The 23,822-nt window shown below is 45.5% G+C and overlaps 1 protein-coding gene across 2 annotated transcripts in view; it reads right to left on the reverse strand.

Annotated features, from left to right (window-relative positions):
• The window catches only part of PAPPA (pappalysin 1), a 229,059-nt gene that overhangs the window by 149,830 nt on the left and 55,407 nt on the right, over nucleotides 1-23,822 (reverse strand). For both annotated transcript variants that reach the window (XM_054007151.1, XM_054007152.1), the window contains exons 3-5: nucleotides 13,058-13,203; nucleotides 8,614-8,907; nucleotides 2,312-2,504 (exon numbers count right to left, since the gene is read on the reverse strand). In XM_054007151.1, the coding sequence (XP_053863126.1) occupies nucleotides 2,312-2,504; nucleotides 8,614-8,907; nucleotides 13,058-13,203 (633 nt within the window). The remainder of the gene's footprint in view (nucleotides 1-2,311; nucleotides 2,505-8,613; nucleotides 8,908-13,057; nucleotides 13,204-23,822) is intronic.

Raw genomic sequence — 23,822 nt, forward strand, 5'->3', positions numbered from 1 at the left:
AAGCAGTTTGTCTTGCTGCAAAACTACAATTAAAGTAATGGAGAGTTTACAAAACTACAAGCAAATTAAATATGAGCTAAAACCCTCTGGATCAGCTAGTGATCTGATCTGGTATGACATTTCCTGCATTACCATGCAGAAAGGGTGAAATTCACTCTCTTTGCACAGAGGGTCAGAACCATCCCTATACACCACGTATAGCCACAAAACAGAGTGTAAGTGCGTCTTAAATGGTGCACAGTTCTTGTACTGATGCTTTACACAGGGGGGCTGGGAATTACATCCAGTGAATGCCCCATATTTCAAGGTGCTCTCCTTTCAATAAATATGAGTGTTGAGATAGATATTCATGTACTGATCTGCTTGTGTCTGGAATGCTGCACATTCAGTCTCATACACGGCAGATTGCATTGGTTCCAATGGGAGTTCAATAAAGTTTTCTCTTTTATAAAAAAAAAAAAAAAAGAAAAAAAAAAGGAAATTCAATGCAAACAAAGTAGGTTATTACAAAAGAATGGCCACATTGGGTCAGACCAATGGTCCATCTAGCCTAGTATCGTGTCTCTGACAGTGGCCAGTGCCAGATGCTTCAGAGGGAATGAACAGAACAGGTGATCCGTCTCCTGTTGTCCAGTCTCAGCATTTGGCATTGTATAAGACTGAGTCTGTAAACATGGGAGGAAGTTCAGTTAGGCTACCCATGGCTACCACCACTCAGCCAATCTGCATATAAATATATTTTAATGGCATACACTTTGAGGCTATGTCTACACTACACACCACTTCTGTCAGTGGGTATTTGTAGCTACCCACCGCAGTGAAAAGCAAGCTGCGTCCACACTGCAGCCTGTAGCTACATGGGTCAGTGAAAGGCTCATCCTTTCCCCGCTGCCTCCTCCCCGCCAGAACCTTTTCCCACTGCTGGAGTCTTTCCCTGCGGAGAAGAAGGGCTCCAGCAGCGAGGAGCTGACAGAACCTTCCCCCACTGCTGTAGCGGGAAGGTGCTGGCAGTGGGGAGCTGCCAAAGCTTTTCCCTGCAGCAGGGAAAGGCTCCAGCAGTGGGACGCTCCATGGCCAAAAATAGAAGTGTAGACAGGAAAGATGGCTTGGGCCAGTAGAGAGCTGTGGAGGGCTGAGTCATGCTTGCTGTAACTATGAACTGCCTGACTGTTACGTGTTGAAATGATCAGCCACGACATTGCACTAATCTTGGTTCTGTACTGATGACATACAGCTAGCTGCATATGCACACGCCCTCTTCTATACAAGTTCTACTTGATATATATATAGCAAGATGCACACTTCAGGCGTATAGGGCCAAATCATGCATGCCACTTACAAGCCTGAGCAGCTGGTCTGTGCACTGACTAATTGTTCTGTGGGGTGGGGAAAAGAATCCACCCTCCTGGCGGTCGTGTGGCTGCTGAGATGTTCTGCAAAGGCTACTGGCTGAAGTAGCCCTACTGGTCATTTTGTAATGTTGCAGAGCAGAGAGGAGCAAGGATCTTCTGGCTCTGCCCTTGCTCCATTTCCACCTGCTCTGCTACTGTGCACAGCAGAGGGGGTGTGCTCTCTCAAACACTGCTGCCCTCTTGCATAGTGGACTTGCAATCCCAGGATCTGAGCTCTGAAGCAAGGAAGCACAGGCAGGATTTGCCCTGTTTTCAGGGCCGGCTCCAGGCACCAGCTAAGGAAGCAGGTGCTTGGGGCGGCCAATACAAAGGGGCGACACTCCATCCGCTATTGGGGCAGCATGTCCAGGACTTCAGCGGGAATTCGGCGGCAGGTCCCTCAGTCCCTCTCTTCCGCCGAAGAATGGAGCGGCGCGATTGAGCTGCCGCTGAAGTGCTGCCGATCGGCTTTTTTTCCCCCACCACTTGGGGCGGCAGAAAACCTGGAGCCGGCCCTGCCTGTTTTGCACATGGGAGTAGGAAGGGCTTGCCGTCCGAGGTGAAGATAATAGGGCTGTTTGTGAGTATCTATCTGTGAATGGGCAGCAATAACAGAGATCGCAAAACCAGAATCGCTGCTTTAGATAAAATATGGAGGAGATTTGCTCTTTAAATGCCCAATCAAAGGACCTAGAGAGAATGCTGCAGACCAATAAAGGAACAAAGGGACTGATAGAGATGGTGAAAATAGATCAATAAACTATTGATTCTAGCTCTAATTCAGGAAAGCATCTCTATTCAGGACAGTACTTAAGCACATGCTTAACTGCTTTCCTGAACAGGGCGTCTAGTTACTTCCATGCTCCCTTCCCCTGACTCTTTCAGGTTAAGTGCTGCAGCACATCAAAGCTCGTGATCACCTTTCAAAGAAATGACCGTCAACGGGAGGAAACCACTCCAGAGTGATAGAGTTCGAAGTTCGGTCCACGATCTGCGGGGCAATGGCAATGGGAGAGGGTTTCTTGACAGGCTGCCAGCTCTGGTACACCAGATCCAAGTAGCAGTGCATTCTTGCCATCTGATTGGGCGTGAAGGAATTGGTGCAGTCGTCGTCTGAAAACCAACAAAGCGAGAGATAAGGAGAGAGAGGAGAGAATTATGATGTGGCAAACGTGAGCTCCCAAGCTCCTTGCAGATGTCGGGATGGGCTCTCCCTGCTCTCGGGAGTTAATGGCCTGTGAACAAATTAGTGCAGTCATCACTTCTGGAGACAGGTGAAAGGAAACAGAAGTAAAAAAAACAAAACCAACAACAACAGCCCTCCTCTCTTGCTATGGCCTGGGGCACACAGGAAGATCCCGAAGGTCACCCTAAGGGGGGCAGTGATGCATAGAGGTATGAAAGGAGCCAGAAAGACTGAGTGCAGCACCTTCTGGTCAGAGCTGGGTCTACACTTGAATCTCTGAAAGCGGAAAAAGATTTTGTCTTTAAGGAAATGTGAGTAGGGAATGGAACGAAAGCGCAATTCAGTGCACGACTCTCCCCCACGCCTTCCTTATCCCGCCTCCGTTTCTTCTTTAGCTCCTTTTCTGATTGGACTGGCTCTCCACACATCCTCATCCTCTGTGTCCTCCCTTTCCCACCACTGCTGGCTCTGCACTAAGCCTCGGGGAAGGTGATGCCCCATAAGGTCTAGGGTGGTAACAAGGGAGTATGGCAGGGAGCTACCCGCCTCTGTGGAAATACAGAACCATTTGCACTAAGAGATGGAGGTTCGCTCTCACCCTCTGTCCCCTGTGAAAGTGAGGGAGTGGGTGTCAAGCTGCTTCCTGGCCTCTCCAAAGATAACTGGGATAAGTGAGTCTAATTGCCCCTCTCCCCAAAGGTAGAAAATGCGGGATCAGCCACTTGTTACCCCTCAGAGACCCAGAAGGCAGTACGTGACGCAGAAGAGACAGCCACTACCCACAAGCCAGTTGGCAATAGTAAGTGAGGGGGGGTCCGGAGTCCAGGAGCGCCGCCAGCTTTTTTGCCACCCTAGGCAGCGGAAGGTCCCGCCTCCGAAATGCCACCCCCGACAGAGGCGGCGGAAGGTCCTGCCCCCGAAATGCCGCCCCCGACAGAGGTGGTGGAAGGTCCTGCCCCCGAAATACTGACGACGACCGGGGTGGCCGAAGATCCAGCCGCCGCGGTCGCCGCCCCCCAAATGTTAACACCCTAGGCGACCGCCTAGGTCGCCTAATGGGTTGCGCTGGCCTTGCCTCAGTCTGCAGTAGTGATGGGTTGAGGCTGGGTAGGGGAAAGTTTGAGGTGAGCAGATGGTTGTGAGCATGGAAATGAATTTCACCACTCTTTCCGGGAACCTAGCACAGTTTAAACCCAGGCTCAGTTAGAGGGGGTGCACGGTTTTGTCATGTGACCATTTATGAAATCTTTTGATGTCTTCAGATCAAGACTGGATGCCTTTCTGGAAGATGGGCTTTAGTCAGACACTAGTTACTGAGCTCACGACAGGGGTAAGTGGGGAAATGTAACGCCCTGTGATACACAGGAGTTCAGACTAGATGATCTAATGGTCCTTTTTGGCCTTAAACTCTGTGAATCTATGAAGGATGCTCTTGTGGCTTCTACACTGAGCTGGCACTCAGGAAATCTGTATTCAAAAGAACTAGTCACATTTTTTTAACCGATTTTTTTCCCCCCATCAGTAAATATCAAAATTTTTTCACAGGAAAAGATCACCTTCAATGATTTTTTTTTTAAATTTTCCAATAAGGGGAACGCAAACAAAAAGTTCTGTTGAGTTTTGAAATGTATGCTTAAAATCAAAATTTCATTTTGAAATGTCGATTCAGAAGGAAACATTTCGTTTCAGCACGTTAATAATGTCAAAATTCGCCATTTTGATCCTTGATTTGAAACTTTTCAGAACCTTTCATCTCATGACAATTTTTTGACATTTCAACTTACTGTTCGGAATCAGAATGGAAAGTCGTCTTGAAATGCTGACATTTCTGGTGACAGGAACATTCCATTTTTTTAACCGCTCTGCAACAGTCTGGCCCTGTCGCAGATTTCCAGGGTGACCCTGGGCAAATCGCTTCATCTGCTTTTCCCCATGCATAAATGGAGATCATTATCTATCTAGCTATCGTAGGTACTTACATGGCCCCTGTTATGATAGTATCTGAGTTTCCCCCCGCCCCAAATTGTAGTGTATTCCTCTTCATAACACTGCTAAGAGATAGGGATTTACATATCCCCATTTTACAGATACACAGGGAGACTAAATGAGTTGCCCAAGGTCCCAGAGGAAGTCTCTGGTGGAGCAGGGAATTGAAGATCTTACAGCTCCCAGACTAGTATCCTAATCTCTATCCTTGCTCTTGCTTGCGCCTTGTCCGTTTAGGTTGAAAGCTCTTGGGAACAAGGACTGTGTCTTACTATTAGGGTGACCAGATGTCCCGATTTTATAGGGACAGTCCCGATTTTTGGGTCTTTTTCTTATATAGGCTCCTATTACCCCCCACCCTCTGTCCCGATTTTTCACACTTGCTGTCTGGTCACCTTACTTACTATTGTCTATGCGTATAGACTGTAACTAGCATAACAAGACTTCAATCTCATACGGTGCCTTTAGGCATGATTGTAATACAAATAACAACAATGATTTTACATGCTCTTGTGCATTCGGTTTTGTGTGGGTGATGGGTTACCGAGGCCAGTTTGGTTGCTTGCTTGGTTATTTGATATTTTGGGGATTAGTTATATTTATTTGTAGGTGCCAAGATGCCTTCAGTTCTGAGCATCGTGGAGCACAAGAGGAATGAGAGAACATGAAAATGTTCTAAAGAAAAAGCGAACTTGCTGGCTTAGTGGGGTCCTTTCCACCTCATTGTCCAGCAACAGCACAAGGAGGGTGCTTTGGTTGGAATCAATGGTTCGAGTTCCAGCCCCAAGCCCTTCCAGGAGATGCCTTGCAGGAATTAATGCAGCTAGGATGGCTAGAGGATCATATCCTCTCCAATGCATCTCCTTTGCTAATTCCACAGAGTAACTAACCTCCCCTCATCAAAGAAACAAACAAACTGGGCAGGTGCAGTTGGTTTGTAAATATCTATCAAATCCCAGTGGCCAGCTCAAAGCTGCTGTGTGCATGCAAGGAGCTACTTTAATCCTTGGATTTCCTCAATAATTATTGACAGTCCATCCATGAACATCCTGTAAAAGCCATAAATATTCCTCAGGGAAGCCCAAAAGTGCACAAACGGCTTTGAATGGCCACCATAAAGGAACAATAAAATATAGATAGGACTCAACCCTGGAAACAATGGCAGAGGAGGAAGATGACATGCAGGCGATGCTGCAGCTCAAGTGTCTCTCTAAACACCAGCCTAGGTTGCTCTTTTGGGGGTGGGGAAGGGGCGCGAGAGAGTCATTAGCATTCAGGAAAAGCTCACATGATATAATGACCAGAGAAATGAAACAGGCTTCATTAGGACTTCTGCTCTCATTGAAGTCAGAGGCAGAACTCCTACTGACTTCAACGGGAGTGGCCCTAAGGAAGCAATGTTTTGTTTATTTGGGGCTGGTCCACACTAAGCCCCCAGTTCGAACTAAGATACGCAACTTCAGCTACGAAGTCGAAGTATCTTAATTCGAATTTAAAGGTACTTACCGCGGGTCTACACGTGGCAGGCAGGCTCCCCCGTCGACTCCACCTACTCCTCTCGCGGAGCAGGATTACTGGCGTCAACGGCGAGCACTTCTGGGATCGATTTATCGCGTCTAGTCAAGATGCGATAAATCGATCCCAGAAGATCGATTGCTTACCGCCGAACCAGCGGGTAAGTATAGACGTACCCTTGGAGACAACATGACTGTGTCTGACAGGCGAGACAATGCAAATCACCCCCCTCCCGCTTCTAGATCCCCTGAATTCTAGAGAGATAGGAGATTGCTTATATGGGAACATCCTATAGAGACGAAGTAAGAAACAGATAAGATAGACAGACCAATATAGATATAAGAAAGAGAGAAAGTCAGTCGCTCAGAGCTGTATGACCTCAGCCTAGAGGCTTCAAAGGTATTTCTACAGTGATGTGATATCCTGATATGATTTTTATTCCACTGGGAACAACAGAAAAGCAAACAGATTCATGCATGAGCTCTGAGATGCCTATCATGTTGCTTCACTTAATTTTACAAGAATAAATAGTTGCTTTTGTTCACAACACCAGCACCTCTTTAGTTCTCACTAGCAGATAGATATCTCGGTGTCCTGCCTGGCTGTGTCAAACCTGTGGAGAGAGCTGGTGAGGAGGGCTCCCTCCAGACAGAAGCGCTCTCTGCATGTTGAAACATTCCGTCCCCACCCCAAATCTTCCGCCCTTGTCCACACAGACAAACACATTGATGGGAGGAGTGTAACAACAGGTGGCATCTACATGTAGGTGTGAGATTATCATAGGAATTTAGTGGGCAGGAATAGTTTCTGGCTGTAATCCGTATATCTGCCTAACGACAATGTTAGTATACAGGCCAAATCATGAGAAGTGCACAGCATGTACTATAAGACTAGGTTGTTGTGTGTATACTTGTCCTTGAAACCAGGAGTGGGAAAATAAGAGAAGCAGCAGCACCCATTAAATCCGGTAGCGTCCAGGGTATATCTACAGCTGTGTTATAAATCAACTCAGCCTCTGCCCCAGATGATATTAATCACTTGCTTCTCTGCAGATATATTAGCACTCATATGGCACTTTGCATGGACAATCTGTGTTTCTGCCTTCTCTGCAAAGGCACCTTAAAGTGGCTGTACATGTAATAGTTAAGGCTAAGGTTTTGTCACGGTTATTTTTAGTAAAAGTCATAGACAGGTCATGAGCAATAACCAAAAATTCACAGAAGCCCGTGACCTGTCCCTGACTTTTATTAAAAATAACTATGAGAAAATGGGGAGGGAAGAGGGTCCAGCACCCACTGATGCTGGGGAGCTCCAGGGTTCCCCCACCCATGATGGCTGAGAGTGCGGGGTCCCTCCTGCCACCGGCAGCAGCTTGGAGCTGTGGGGTCTGTCCATGGCGGCTGGGAGCTACGGGGACCCCCCCACTGCCCGCGAGACTGGGAGCTGCAGGGTCCCCCTCGCCACCCGTGCAGCTGCAGCTTAGGGTTGCGGGGTCCCCCTGCCGGCAGTCACTTGGGGCTGCAGGAGTCCCTGCTGCACATGGCAGCTGGGAGCTGCAGGGTCCCCCTGCCGCCCGTGGTGGTGGCTCGGGGTTGTGGGGTCTCCCTGCCCCCTGCAGCAGCTGGGAATTGTAGGGGGGACCTGCCTGCTGACAGCTCCAGTTCCGCTGCTCCAGGGCTGAAGCGAAAATGTCATGGAGATCTCTGGAAGTCACGAATTCTGTGACTTCCACAATAAAATCTTAGCCTTAGTAATAGTTTACACTCACTTTAAGACACCTTTATCCTGCCAGGGTGATGTAAAAGAGCCTTACTGCAACTGAGAATCAGGCCCTAGTACCAATCAAAGGGGGAATGCTGTCAAGACATCAGTAGCTATCTCCTACCTTCTTCACAAAACAACATGGAATTTTTCACTGTCCATTGGACTTCCAAGGGAGAGGGGCAGAGATCCTACCCCTGTATCTTATCTAAAGGATAATGTCTCCAGTAGTTCAGCACTGCCTCCTAATGCTATACTGCAATGTCAGCACAGAGCCCAATTCACGATATAGGACTTGAACTTCCGATGGGACCCAGAGATGAGAGCGCTAACACCTGAGCCAAACCCAACTCTTACGGTTTGCTCAGACAACCAGCCAATGGTACTAGAGCACACCCCAAGGAGGATGAACAGGGTCTGATTATCTATCCATCTCACGCTCCTCCAGCAACATGGGTGATATGAATATCCCTCTGACATCCATTGTTTCCATAAGGGATGGGGAGACAATCTCCAAGGCTGGGATTTTCAAAGAAGACATAAGGGGGTTAGGAACCCAAGTCCCATTGAAATTAAAGAGGAACTGGTTGCCTACCTCACTTTGGAAATCCCAGACTGAATTAAACCCCAAATCATCATATCTAGATGTGAAAAGTGTCATTGGAACATCAATGACCTTGGAATAATGTTTCATCTGCAACAGAATGTTAAAAATCAAACCTCCCTCTCTGCCTCCCTCTTCTATCACAGACACCTCTGGCAAAGCCTAAGTACCTGCATAGCTCATGAAGTTGCTGTACGGTGTGTTTAGGAAACTGTGAAAACCGCACGTGTCATTGCCAGGTCCAGGGTCCCCACACAGTTTGTGCTTTGGAGCAGGGTTGGTGTCGCCGCAGAGGTCTCCAGTCTCAAAGGAGGGCTCGGTTTCCATGCACGGGTCACTGCAGGAGAGGATCTCAGAGATTCCCCGGAAGACATGATAGAGCCCCAGGCTGTGCCCAATTTCATGGATCATTGTGTGTGTATGGCCAGGGATGCCGTAGAAGGAAGGGTTCAGCACGATGCCACCTGCATGGAGAAAATGAGAAGCTATTGGTTTTGTCTCATTTATCTTGGAACATCGGGGAGGGTGGGGGGGGGTGGAGAATGTACCAAAGGACCTAGATCCTTACTGTGCATCTGAGCCTTCTGGGTGCTGAGCAGGGAGCTCAGAGTGGTCTGCACCCCGCATGTGGTGCTCTGCCTTTTGCAGGAGCAGACACTGAAGTGTTCTGCCAAGCATGCTGGAGCAAGATCCTAGTCAAAGGGCTTACATGAAAGTGGCATGCTATCGGACTGAAAGGATGAGAAACCAAGGAACCAGTTCTGAGTTCCTGATCCAAGAATCCACTGATGTCAATGGGAGGTTTTCCATTGGATTTAGTGGGCATTGGACCAGACACTCAGGCAAAAATCCCACTAAAATCAATAGATTTTCAGCAGCTTACACCACCGCTGAATTTGGCCCAGTGTCTTCACATACAATGGCTCTTCGTTCCAGATTGTAAACAATACATACGATGCTGACCGGTAAACAAAATATATCTAGAACATGCACAGTGCATTGTTCACATGGGATAAAGACATAGCTGGTAGAACCCCGCTAACTCGTGTTAAAGTCTAGGAGGCATGTTGTTTATTGCTGATATTTGCAAATTAATAACTAGATAAAAAAGTGAGGGTAGTCCACATTACAAAGGGTGAGGTTTTAAAATCAACTGGAATTGGTTGTCCTAATCATCTAGGCAGCCTTGAACATCTCAGATGAAATATACTCTGCTCATTTATAAGCCACTCTAATTTTAATTTTCTGAAAAAAGTGATGCATATTACACGAGTAAAGGTGTGGAATCTAATGTGTAAAAAAAAGGAAATCTTAGTAATGTGATAACTTATTAGCTTGGATATGAAATCTGTGTCGAGAAGTGAATGGTGATCAGGTTTTGCATGTGAATTATGGCATGTGTAGATAAGTAAATGGTAAATTAGTGAGGTTCAGCAGCATACTGAAAAATGGTTGGCATTTTATTTTTTAGCTGAGCTTCAGCTACGTTTGGAGTTAGTGAGAAGTTCCATATTTTCTTTCCTTAGTTTGTTAAACTCGGCTTTTCACAAGCCTTTTTATTTTAAAGTGTTTACCTACATTGCTGGTGCTTTACCCAGGTAAAGGAAAAAACTGTTTTATGAAAGAACACTGGCAAAATAAAAAGTGGATGTGATGCACTGTTAAGTTAGAGAACATGAGAAGCAAAAGGGTTTGGCAGGAGGAATTTTATCAGAGGCTGTAGCGCTGTGAGGATGAGATCACTAAGTTATGACACACCACAGATTCTATTCATGCTCATCCGTTCGTTGACTCTTGTTGCAACAATAAAGGGGTGCGTGTGAATGAGCGAGGAGAGGGAGAGTGTGTGCGTGCGGGGGTGTGTAGAAGGGAAAAAAGAGGAGAGTCAGCATGTGAGAGAGAAGGCAAAAGAAACACATTTTTATATGCCTGCACTGCTTCAGTCATGCATGGGGCTGCACCAGGAGTCAGCCCCTAGCAGTCCTATAGGGGTGGCTGCGCATCTCCTGCATGCCACAGGACTAGTCTCTGCGCCAGCTTTGCATAAGTCAAACTGAGGGGCTGTGGACCAGCGTTTAGGTGGATGCTATCCCAGCACCCTGGCTCTTTGTCTGAGGGAAGCATGTGAACGTCGCCTTCCCATCCTCCCTGCACTACATCTACAAAGATCCCTGAGTGTTTGGGCTCTATGTGGGGCGAGTGAATTTCACCCAGAGAGAATCTCTGTTACATAATTTGTGAAAGCCCCCTAAGGAAGCCAACGTTTTGGATTTACCATCACCGGTAATCTTGGCAATGCCCCAAAGTCGGAGATGCAATCACAATAAAGGCTGGCTAAAGAGCACTGGAGCTGGACTGCTGAGAACCAGCTGGGCAGAGTTGTTTTATTTTTGCCTTTGTTTAAGATGTCTATTTTTCATAGCTGTCAAGCGTCTAAATCAATTGTAGTTTTACAGAAAAGATAGTTACCTCACCCAGACAAGCTATGTTCCAGCACTCAGATCTGGACTACAGAGCATATTTCATATTTTTTTATTAAATACATATTGGATTTATGGAAGAGAGAAAGAGAGTGAGAAAAGAAAGATTAAAATAGAATTCTCACAAACCAAGCATGGGGCAGGAAGGGCTGTTAAGACAGGAAATTATTATTATTACTTTTACTGTGAGTCAACCTCAAACTGTCAGTTAAAGGCTTTCTAGCTCTCCAGTGAGATCTCCCTCTGGTCAATGAATTTGGTCAATAAGCCGTAGAAGCTGAATTTAAGCTGTTTTGTTCAGACACACTGTTGACAATCAGCCTTAGAGAAGTGAAAGGACAACTAATCAAAATTACAAATGAACGCCACCATCTCTCTGTGTCCAGCAGGAGGCGCAACAAGGACTTTTTTACCAAGTAGAGGCCTCTCTCCACAGGTATAGAGAGAGGAGCTTTAGGAGCTATTCCAGTCCCATCTTACCCCATCAAGAGTCAATCTAGGAGTGGCCCAGGCTCTCAAGGACAGCCCAGGCTAGTCTTAGGCTGTCAGTGTCATGGCAGAGAATGTTGTAGGAGTGTTGGTGGAGGGGAACGCACCGCTTCACTAGACCCAGCCTGTCCTGGAAGAAGTTACAGAAGGAGCACTGGCTCTTAGGAAGTCTTTGAGCTGTGTCAGTGCTAGCTTCACCCAAGAGGACATGCTGTAGGGAATGAGACAGGAATGCTGACAATGGGGCATTCACATCTACTCCAGTTCCACTCCCTCTCAGCGGGAATCACTGTAAGAAATGGTGTAGGAGTGATGGCTCTTGGGGGAATTCTATACTGGTACTTAGCTAGCCGCCTTCTGTAGTATGAACAACCCTGATGAGTGCTGCATGAAATGCTGGTTGCCTGTGGTGGAGCAGCCAGCTTCAACCCAATTGCCTGACTAGGGAGGGTGGTAACCTTCTGTGGATTGTCCTTTTGAATGCAGAGGAGACTCCCTGACCATTGCACAGCCATCAGTGAGGCTGCCGGTCCGTAGTTCAGTTCACATGCAGAATGTTACAAAGGAAGGAACACACACACTGTGCTCTGCCTATATCTCTCACAGAGACTTTACATTTGCCATTTCTTTGTTGTTTTTCTTAATCTGAAGATGATCTGGCTCAGATAATATCAGAATTGATCCAAATGGCCACCCCCAAACCTCCATCTAATCTAAACTGGACTTTATTCTCGGTCCAAAAAAGTCTGGATGACAGTACTTACTTCCTCCACTGTGGTTCATTTTGACTTACTCTGCATTTGCTGCTTCCAGGTGACACTGGATGTAGGAAGCTCTGGAAAACGTGATCAACTTTGTTCTCGTGAGATCTCCAGTCCAGTTTTGCTGCCACCAGGAGATTTGTGTAGTTCAGATAAGCATACCCAGACTTTTGGGTGCTTACGTAACCTGTCCCTCTGTCTCTTTTGAGGCTCATCCATCATTTCAGAAGGATACAACCCCTCTGGCACTGTAAGCATCCAGGTAGTGACTCATCTGCTAGGTTGTGTGGCTTCCTCTGGATACCTGGGGCCATAGCAGCTATATTCAGCAACCTTAACTAAGAAATACCCAGGCCAATCTGCAGGGTAGCAAATTCTCTCCAGTTCCACTCAATTGAACATTAGAAACATGGGGATTTTGCAGGTTGCTTTTTTGCAAACTGATATAGAACAACAACAAACCTGCATGGCATTTTAAGAGGAAAATTAACTGCACGCATTCTAGGTAATGGGCTAAGGTTAATACCGTAATGGGCAAAGGTTAATAATTCAGTGCTGTCCAGCATTCTCCCCTTGCCCTCCCCACAACCTCCTTTGCAAAGTGCTCCCACGGGGCTGATGCCCTGAACAGTAGCTTCACTTAAAAGGTGAAATATTTTCAGCCTGACATCATCTAGAAATACCATAATATGCTTTGGCTTTATAATCTAATATTTTCCTGGTTGTGAGCCAGTAGCTGGGAATCATGGAATTTTTTTTCCCTTGACTATATAAGACTATTAGTGGAATGATAAGAAATCAGAACTGGGCTTAATGCGTAATTGTCTTCCCTTCTTGCTCCCCCTGAGAAAACTTTACAAAGGGGCAGCGTCTTTAAGACTGACCTAGATGCATCAAGGCTTCCTTGTCCCATGGCCAGGTCGCCACTCCAGCCAGCTCTTCCTCAGAGGAATTAGCGAAGAAGATGTTGAGGTGTGTGGCTCCATCGAGTTTGAGTATGTTCTTCAGTTCGTTGACATCCAAGTATGCTCTGAAACAGATAAACGAACTATTACTAACAGCATTACCAGCATTGGCAGAGTACTGGGACGCTGAAAGCCAGGCAGAGATCCTTATGAACCCATGAACAGCAAGCAGTTGAGAACATTTTAACATCCTAATCCCCAAATCCTAAATATGGCATAATAATTTGCATTTATATAGTGCCTTTCATCTGGGGATTTCAACTCACTTAAGTATTGATCAATGAAGGCTCACAACACTCAAGGTAAATACCCAGAATTGTCTACCTTCCTGACACTGCCTCAGAATCCTTTTTATTATTACTATTATGACTGGTCAATGCAGTTATGTAAACAGTTGCCTTGTATACATGCTCTAAATTTGTTATTGCTACCTATACTCCTGCTTCCATAATACAGCAGCAAGGAGTCTCATATCCTCACTCTAGCAGCAGATGGTAACCGACTATTACTGCTACCAGCTCCTAGTGTTATTCCTTTAGCCCAAGTGGTAGAGGTTCATGCTGAGATCCAGAAAGTCTAAGCCTGACTGAGGGCCCTGGTTACGGTATGTTGCTATATCCAAAAGGAAACTAGTGCCAAGGAGAAGGAAGTAAACACAACAAGGTTAGATTTTATTTATTAAAACACTGCAAAGAAGCAAAGCAAAGCAATGTTTGACAAATGGAGAATGATAAGATCGGCAGGGAAACACAATTCAGCAGCAAGCTCCTGAGAGGTTATTATAGACAGAATTTAGAAAATAGGAAAAGTGGGATGAAAAATTGACCTAGTTTACAGTGCTGTCAGAGGAGACAGCTATGTGATACCTGCTTCTTGCCTGTCTATATTACATGGCAGAATGGAAAATCCACACGTAGCCTGAGTGTGGGGGTTCTAAGACTGAATTAGTATTCATGTGTGTTTGGGTGGAGAGGGGAGCTGAGCCGTTACGGGCGCATTCTCCTCTCCCTCTGTCCCCATATAAGCCCTGAGTGGTCGGGTCTATGTGGGTTTAGCAGATAGCAAGGTGAGAACTGTTCTACATGGCATCATCCCCACCGAACCAGCATCTACTCCCACAGGTTGTTGGTCCCTTCTATCTACCTTCTTGGAGAAGGAGTAGGCCTACTAACCATTGGTAATGGGGCTTCTGAGGGAGATGTGCTCCATGAGAGAATTAGGACTAGGTCATTGAGTAAATTCCCCAGGCCTGTTTCAGATCCCCCAAGAACAGTGGGATTTCCTCATGAATCTTGGGATATCTGCAGGGTTGTACGACCACACGACTTTGAGGAGGCAAACCCAGCCCCCTGAACTCAATGCCTTTTCTGAGTATCTTTAGCTTTCCCTTGGAGTATTCCAGGAAAGGTGTGATATGGCCTTGTCTGGGCAAAGGCACAGATGTTGCCAAAGAATATGCCATGCTACCCATTAAGCTCCTGTCGTACCATAACACTCTAACCCAATGGAGTGTAGCTGTAAGGAGGTGAAGGGAGGGTGAGGAAATCAGGCAGTGTTCTAACAGAACAGAAACAAACAAAAAATGGAGGGAAAAGTCAATGTTGAAAGTGGTGTTGTTGGCACAAAGACATAAACCTGCTTTCCTCTCTTGATGCCTCATTAGCAAAGCAGCGAGTACCTCATGGGAAAATACTGAGGGTATCAGATATTGTACATTCAGACTCAACAAATGCACTGCACCAAAATAAATCTATAAGAAATGAGCTAGTTTCACTGCACTCAAAGGATGCAGGGAGTCAAAAATACAAGCGATAATCAGGATATAAAACTTCCAGGTTTACATGTACTACTTCCCATTCTACTTCTTAATGCACCCTCACCTATCCCCTTCCCAGCTCTCCTGAGAGACAAGCCAACACGCAGGAGGTTAGCCAGTCAGCCCTGCTGACAACTCAATGGAACTAGGTTTCAGAGGGGTAGCCGTGTTAGTCTGTATCAGCAAAAAGAACGAGGAGTACTTGTGGCACCTTAGAGACTAACAAATTTATTTGGGCATAAGCTTTTGTGGGCTAAAACCCGGCCACTTCATCAGATGCCTCAGATGAAGTGGGTTTTAGCTCACGAAAGCTTATGCCCAAATAAATTTGTTAGTCTCTAAGGTGCCACAAGTACTCCTGTTCTTTTCTTCAGTGGAAATAGTTATCACTTTTCTTCTCTTCCCCCATTTCCCGATGTACAGAGGAAGGTGAGTTAGATTATCAGCTGTGCTATTGGCTCATTCTGTGAACATGGTGATAATATTTTTGTGCCTCAGTTTCTTCATTGGTAACAATGGAAGCTGGGATTTTCAAAGGACCATAAGGGAATTAAGTGCTCAAATCCTACTGAGAGTCAAATGAAATTAGGTACCTAACTTTCTTAGGCTCCTTTGATAACCCCAGCCAGAAATGATACTTCCTACCCAGCTTTGCAATGTGCTTTGAAATTCTCAGATGACAGCAGCAGTGTACATGCAAAGTAGCATTATGACTAGAACACACTGACACCTGGATTTTGTTCCCTGAGAGTTTCCCCCCACTCAATCCCTATAGGCACCATTATGGGTACCATCATCATTTTCACACCAACCACCTGGGTTGTGACAGAGGAGATGGGGCCATAAGAAGTGAGAGAAAATGAACTCATAACAACACAAGCATCCCTAGAAATGTAAAATAGATTAGGCTAGAAATACAGAAAATGTGTTTCTGAGATGGCCAAGTCCTCAAGGTGTTTAGCACCCACAACAATTCTAATCTCACTTATACCAGTGCAAGTCATGAGTAGCTATCTGCAACCAAGTCAATGGTGTCACATTGGTGTAAAACTCATCTGAGATCAGACTCAGCCCATTAATGGGGGCTGCAAGGATACAGCCCTGGCACAACTCTTTTCATGCAGAAAGTTTTACAAAGTTTAAAAGTTTTTAGAGGTTTGGCTCAGTTTGGAGAAGCAATTCAAATTTGCAGATTCATAGATAAGGCCAGAAGGGAACACGGTGATCATCTAGTCTGACCTGTTGCATAACACAGGCCATAGGACTTCCCTGAATCAATTTCCTCTTTGAACAAGAGCATATCTTTTAGAAAAACATCCATTTGATTACAAAAATTCCAATGATGGAGAATCCACCAAAAAACCCTTGGTAAGTTGTTCCAATGGTTAATTATCCTCATTGCTAAAAATTTGCCCCTTATTTCGAATCTGAATTTGTCTAGCTTCAACTTCCAATCATTGGATCTTTTTATACTTTTGACTGCTAGACTGAAGAGCCCGTTATCCAATTTTTTCATCTCCATGAAGGTACTTACAAAATGTGATGAAGTCACCCCTTAACCTTCTCTTTGATAAACTAAATAGATTGAGCTTCTTGAGTCTGTCACTAGAAGGTATGTTTTCCAATCCTTTAATCATTCAACATGCTTCTTGAATTATGGATACCTGACTTGGACACAGTTTTCCAGCAGTGGTCGCATCAATGCCAAATAGAGAGGTAATATAGCCTCTCTACTCTTACTTGATATTACCCTGTTTATATAGCCAAGGATTGGATTAGCCCTTTTGGCCACAGCATCACACTGGGAGCTCATGTTCAGCTGATTATACATCATAGCAAATGATGTGATTTCCTTAAAGACCTGCCAAGAGTAATATTACTCCCTTTCCCTTGTTTTTGGTTCTCTAGCCCCACTCCACATGACCTCCTGTTATTAACCACTGTGCCAGGAAATATGAAATGTGGATGAGCATCATTGTTCCCATTTGTCAGATGGGATAAATGAGGCACAGAGATCCCCAAGGTGTGTCACCAAGTTAGAGTTTAGAACTCAAGTGGGTAACTCCTTGTTCCATGCTCAATCTACTGGACCACAAGCACCCTTGGTTTTAAGACCAACATGGTCAGGCAACAGTCTGAGAATAAAGCATAATTTATTAGGAAGTAGGGCTGGCCAGAAAACAAGACTTCCATTTCATGAATAATTTTGAGGTTTTCACATTTGGTTTTGTTCTCATACAGAACAAAACCGAGGCCTTTCAAAAAAAAAAAAAAATTGCGAAAAGCAAATAGTTCAGTGAATAGGACATTTATCTGGGCTGTTGGAGAACTAGGTTCAAGTTCTTGCTCCATATCAGGCAGAGAACCCCTCTCTCTAGTTCAGCTAAACTTTTGTAGAGAAGGTTTCTCAGGTCCAAAATGGAATAACTGGTCAAAACCAGACAGCCACCCAACCTAGAACAGCTAATAGTCTGGTGGTTAAGCCACACCTCTGGGATGTGAGAGACCCAGGTTAACTTCCCTGATCTTTCTCTCACACCAGAAATTTCATACTGAACCTGAGAAACCTTCCCAAGCAAAGTTTTGTCAAAACCGAGACTTTTCTGCAAAAAACGTTTGGTTTTTGATGAATTGGCATTTTCTGGTGAAAAAAAATATGTTTTGTTGAAAAGTCCCTGACTCACTCAAGTAGGGAGCTGAATCCTTCAGCAGGATGACTGCTCCCTGTAGTCCCTCTTTCCTTATGAGTGTGCGTGCGGCTCTCACGAACTCAATGCACTTACATTCAGTAAGCAGGGTTCCTTGCATACTTGACAAGGCTTCCATTCCCAGAAGGGCAAAAAAAAACAAAAAAACAAAAAACGAGGGGAGCTGGCTCGGCACCAAGATCTTTCTGTCCTTCCCTGGAGGACACCCCAATGGAAAACAGACTCACATTTCCGTAATAGTTTCCTTGCCACTCACTGAAGTCACCATCTCCAAAATAACTCAAGGCCGGGTGTCCCCAAGCCCCCGCTGACTCACTGAGGAAGACACGCTCTTTGGGGACATCAGTAAGAGGGGCTTTGTTTCCATTCCATGGAGTGTTTATCTTCAGATCAATGGCCTGTGATGTGGCTGAAGTTCTGAAGGACAGGTCAACACTGTGACCCTTTCCACATTTCTCATCTCTCCACTGTTCTCAGTTCATCTCTCATAAACACACAGCCCTCTCCCTCCACCCCTTGTGCCCGTTCAGCAAATATTTGCACATTGGTCTGATTCTATAGGTTAATCTAGTGCCAGAGGGTTCTTCATTTCTTCGAAAATTCTTTGCTGTGCACTGTTCAGCGTAGTATGAGTGTGCAATTGTGCAGATGCACACACGCAGGTCTAAGTAGGAGCGTGGGTCATATTGTGAGAGGGAAAGTGTATGTAGAGGAGCACATGTGAGATGGTATGTCAGTGAATGAGAGAGAGCCGGAGAGCAGCACTGTGGGAGTGTGAGAAAGTGTGAATAGGCGAGGGTGTGTGCATCACTGTGTGAGACACTGGAGAGAGAAAGTTTATGTGTTTAAGAGAGAGAGAGAGAGAAAGAGAGAGAGAGAGAGAGAGAGAGAGAGAGAGAGAGAGGCTACTGCTGCTCATGCTAGAAGCAGACAATGTAGGGCTTACGTGAAGCCTCCACAGCTGTACATTAGAGTAGCAGTTCTCAAATTTCATTGCATCGTGACCCCCTTCTAACAACAAAAATTACTACACGACCCCAGGAGGGGGGGACCAAAGACCGAGCCCACCCGAGCCCCACCAGCCCAAAGCTGGAGTCCAAAGACTTCTGCCCTGGGTGGCTGGCATGTAACCTTAGCCCTGGGCGGTGGGGCTTGAGCTTCAGATAGGGTGACGAGATGTCCCAATTTTATAGGGACAGTCCTGATTTTGGGGTCTTTTTCTTATATAAGCTCCTATAACCCCCCAGACCCGTCCTGATTTTTCATATGAGCTCTCTGGTCATCCTAGCTTCAGACTTGCTGGGACCCAAGGACAACACCAGTCTTGGCAACTCCATTAAAATAGGATCGTTGGGTCCCAACCCACAGTTTGTGAACCCCTGTATTAGAGGATTCCAGCAGTTGTATCCTCATTCTCCTGTAGTTCCAAAGAAGCTAACCTGTCACCTCCTTATTCTTAGCTACCTTTTTGCCTACTATGTTCACAAGCCATTCACCAGCTACATCCCACTCCATCCCCTCTAGCACAACCTTCCTCTGTCTTGCACTCACAATACACTCTTTCAGCTCTGGGGATGGTTTGTAAATGAAATATTACCACAGCTAACCCATCTCCCCAGAGCTGAGTGCATCAGCCTCTGACTAGCCAGGGCTGTTGGTACCTCACTGTGGGCCCTGTTCACATCTGGTATAACTCCACTGAGGTCAGTTGAGTTGCACTGGCCCTTACCCTTGTTCAGAATTGGACCCAGAATGTGGTACAGACAGATCCAGGGGTTTGCAGAGCATCTGCCGTTTGCTATAGGGAGTTGGTCAAAGTCAGTGAATGAGGTGATTAGGATATGTAGGTGTGAGGACAGGAGGCGAAAACTGTTTTGGCAAGGGGGCTGAATGTCAGCCAACTGGTACAAGGGCTGTCTAGCCAAGTGGTCAGAGCGGATGGCAGGAATCAAGGACTAGGGCCAGAGCTGGAGTCAGTAGTCAGAAGACAGAGCCAAGGGTCAAACCAGAGGGCAGAAACTTGAGCGAGCAGGGTATCAGGCAAGGAGGAGTTCAAGGCAGGGGCAGGACAGAGGCAAGGCTGGGTGCAAGGAGCAGGCACATTGGTGGGCATGAGCATTGAATAGGCCCTGGACATAATAGGTGGGTGTAACTGGGGTGTGTTTGGAGAGTGTGTGTGTGTGACTCCCCTGGCATGTATACATTGTGACCTTTTGCATATATACATGAACACACTAAGATCATGTTCAGGCCAGTCCTTGGGGTATACGTATATAAACATGCACACACACACACACAAAAGGATAAGTGTAAGTTTGGGAGTGTGTATATATGCCAGATGATCAGAGCATATTTATGGGGCTCCATGCAAAGCTTTAGAGCGTGGGGGAAAGAACAACAGAAAATATGGTTTAGAAATCTATTCTTTCCTTCCTCCCTATGTTTCTAATAATCTCCCATCCATGTCCCTCATCGCCACATTAGTACACACCCAGAGCCACAGATTAACTACCTTTGCAGGTCTTATCCAGCCACTGACGGCAGACCCTACAGTTACTAGGTCAGAACAGTTTTCAGTTACTGTGTTGGACTGATTTGACTCTCCTCTGGCTGCTGCTGCTTCTTTGCTATCAGTCCAGAATATCTGATCCAGTGCAATCTATGAGCCTCACTTACTCTTCTCAAGGTCATGTGGGTCCCATGATGGAGGACGTAACGCCTGTCACATGGACCCATGCCAAAAAGAACCAAGGAACCCAGCCTCTGCATCGGTGCCAAACTCGCATTTCAAAGACATGAGTGCAGTTTTGGAAAGGGATCAAAGCCCTTCCAACTGTCATTAGAAATATTCCTTTATGCATCTCTCCGTGAGTGCCAGCAATATATTTCATAAATTCATTGGCTCGAGTGGTACCTCCAATATAAACCTGAATGGGGGACCTGTCAGGGCAAGTCTGTGTGGAAAACAAAACAAAACACAACAAGGCCTATGTTACCCCTGTAACGGAAAAAAACCTGTGACGCCTTGAGTGTGCCCAGCTCAAAAAAACACGATGAGCTCATTAGTACATTAGTAAGAGGTCTCCCCTGCTAGAATCTGTTTTAGACATAGAACGGCTACAGGCTGCTTTTGACCATTGGGGACACTGAATCATATTGGATTGCATGCACATTCCCACCCAAATGTTCGCACAGGCATATTTGTCTAATGCACAGTTTTATCCTATAGAGTGGAGAGCACTCCAGTGTTGCATTGTACAGCAGCTTCATCTGCCTCCAACAGACTCCATAGCCCAACTGACAGCACATGTCCTATACAGTAGCTCCATCCCCCATCCAGCAGGCTTGTTAGCTCATTCAGCAGTACATCTCTTATGCAATAGCTCCATCCCCTATCCAGCATGCATACCATCTTCCATATTTGGAGATCAATCCATTTCCCTCTCCCATATGTCAAGCCCATCTCCTATCTATTTGGGCCCTGGGTCCTAGAGAGCAGACCCATTTCCGGTCAGCGAGGCCAGTCTTCTGGACAACAGACCCATCACCTACCCATTGATCCCTATCCCTGATACAGTGGGCCCTGTCTCCTGTACAGTAGGTACCACTCTGCTTTGCTGGATATTGGTGCCAAATCATATTAGCAAAACGTGTTGTATTTAGATACGGTCAAGTTTACCAATACCTTTTACACTTGATTGTGGCTCAGTCATCAGGGCTAGACCCAGACAGAGCTAACCTGCGTGGAGGGCCTAAAACAACATGTTTTCACGCAGGCAGAGATCTGAAATAGAGCACCGTGTTTTAACCTGATGATTGCCTGGCTTGATCCTATTCACATGAGCTGGGTTGCAGTTCAGTCCAGCCTAACAACGGTTATTAAATGTGGTTGTTTCTGTGATGTAAGAGGAGCCTTCTAGCCCTCACTGTCAGGAAATGTTTCCCGACATTCATCCTTAAGTTTTTCTTCACTTGACTTTGTTTTGCTTTTAATGTTCAAAGACAGGTGTCACTTTGCAGCAGGAAAACAAAGAGGCTGAATAACGAAATATCCACAGGACATCACACAAAACAGAGAGCAGGGCCTTCATACTCCTCTGTCTTCCAAGTCCAATCTCCAACGGCCTGCTCTCATTGCCAGGTTTAAAAGGAATGCTGCTTACTCTCATCCCTCCATCTCCAGAAGGAGGCATTCATTAGTCTATCTTCCCATGCAGTGGGGAGGGCAGTCAATTCCTAATTGTCCAAAGAGCAGCTCTTCTCCCCTTGTACATAAGTTCTGACTTTCACAGAGCAGAAGGCATTTGCAAGGAATAAAGATATCCCATCACTGAATCAGTTGCATAAGATGGCCTTGATTTGCCGTGTGAATTTGTTGCTCCTCAAAGGAATTGGTAGTGCTGGCTTGAACCAGCTATAGATTCAGGCAGGCTCAGAGCAAGCTTCCCCCAATACCATGTCAGTGCAATTCAGTTCTGACCTGCAAATGTTACAAGCCAGATTCCCAATGAGGTGATGCTGATGCACCTCATTGACCTATGCGTTATAGACTGTAACACCCTCTGGTGTTCTAGTCTTGGGGCCTATCTTGGACAGTGACTGCCAGTAATGTCAAAGCATGATATGTGAACCAGTGTCTGATAGGCACTAAGGAACAGCCACCAAAGTGGTTTTCACATATTACCCAAAGCATAATTTGAATTCCCCTCTTCAGGGGTAAACGACCATTGGGATAACCACCTATAGACTTACAATGCCAGACATGATCAACAATGATCACTCCAGGCCAAATCTTGGTCCCATTGCATGGCAAGATTCCCTGATGTCAATGAAACCAGAATCTGGCCCTTATATAAGGCCATTTGGCAGACAGACATACAGTATAGAGACCTGGAATTATAGTTTAACTTTTCTTTCCCTGTGGTTTCTCAATCTTAAGTGGCCAGGAATGGAGCTGTCTTTCTCACAGAACCTACATACCCAACTGTCGCAGAGAGACACCTTTCACTTGACTACACCTCAAATGTGTGTGTAAGCAAGTGTGACAGTTTGGTTTTATTTTTGTCCCCAAGCGCTTTCATTCCTCCTACACTATCCATGCTCTAAACCCTAAATGAGTCTCTGACATACCGATGGCGCTCTTCACTAGTCCTGTTCGGCAAGGAGCTTTTTCATTCATTAGGTTCTTACTGGGTGTTCTGAAATTTCCTAGCTTTTGTCTTTAGAACATATTGGTTTTGGAGATGCAGTGGAAGGATGCTACAGTAAAACAAGGCCTTTCTGATCTTCTGTCACCACTAACAGTTATACAGTTGAATCTATTCCATTTAGCACAAGACCTGATACACCCCCTTCCAAAATACAGGCATTTTCTCGGCTTTTACTTTCTTTTATTTTAAAGTGTGATGTTATGTGCATGTTAAAAAACCTGCACAAAATGGTTACATCCTATGAAGATGTATAGTCTCACAGGGTTTCCAGTACAATTTTGTCTGACCTTACAATAAAGACTCGCGTCTGGTAGTAAACTGAGTTTTCCTAGTCATTTAAGACAGAATCAATAAATCCTCTGGAGCAGGAAACATGTCTCATCTATGTTTAGAGCAGTATAAATCTGTGACACTGGCCATGTGTTTAATAATAAATCATGAGGATGATGATAATTAATAGAGACTAAGGCTTTCAGAGCTACTTTGGATGGTTTGGATGAGGCAGAAGCTTTGAGATATGGTGTAACCAAAATGTTGCAAGAACAGCAAAGTATTTGATTCCAATTTGAATCCGGCCCACTGCCTATATGCAAGCAGAAATCCAAACCTGAAATTGTAGTTCTGGCAGCAACCAAAAGAGGAGACAACTGGCTTCAATCTACAAACATACGTTCCAAGTATTGTCCCACTTACAACTTTGAATCTGTTTAGGAATTTTGGTTTGTTTACTGCAGCAAAATGTCCTCAAGACTTCCTAGATCTGCTCTTCTGTCTGAAGAACACAGAGAAATGTTTGGAGAGGATAAAATAAATTAAAGGACTCCAAGGAGATGACGTAAAGTGAAATAAACAACTGGATAAAAACCTGAATGTTTATGAGAGGTGTCTGTGGTTTTTTTCCCCTGCTGATACAACGGTGTTCTACATAATAAACTTTCTACAAACTGAGT

The sequence above is a fragment of the Malaclemys terrapin genome, chromosome 17 (assembly GCF_027887155.1).
Source record: "Malaclemys terrapin pileata isolate rMalTer1 chromosome 17, rMalTer1.hap1, whole genome shotgun sequence".
In the NCBI taxonomy this organism is placed as follows: Eukaryota; Metazoa; Chordata; order Testudines; family Emydidae; genus Malaclemys; species Malaclemys terrapin.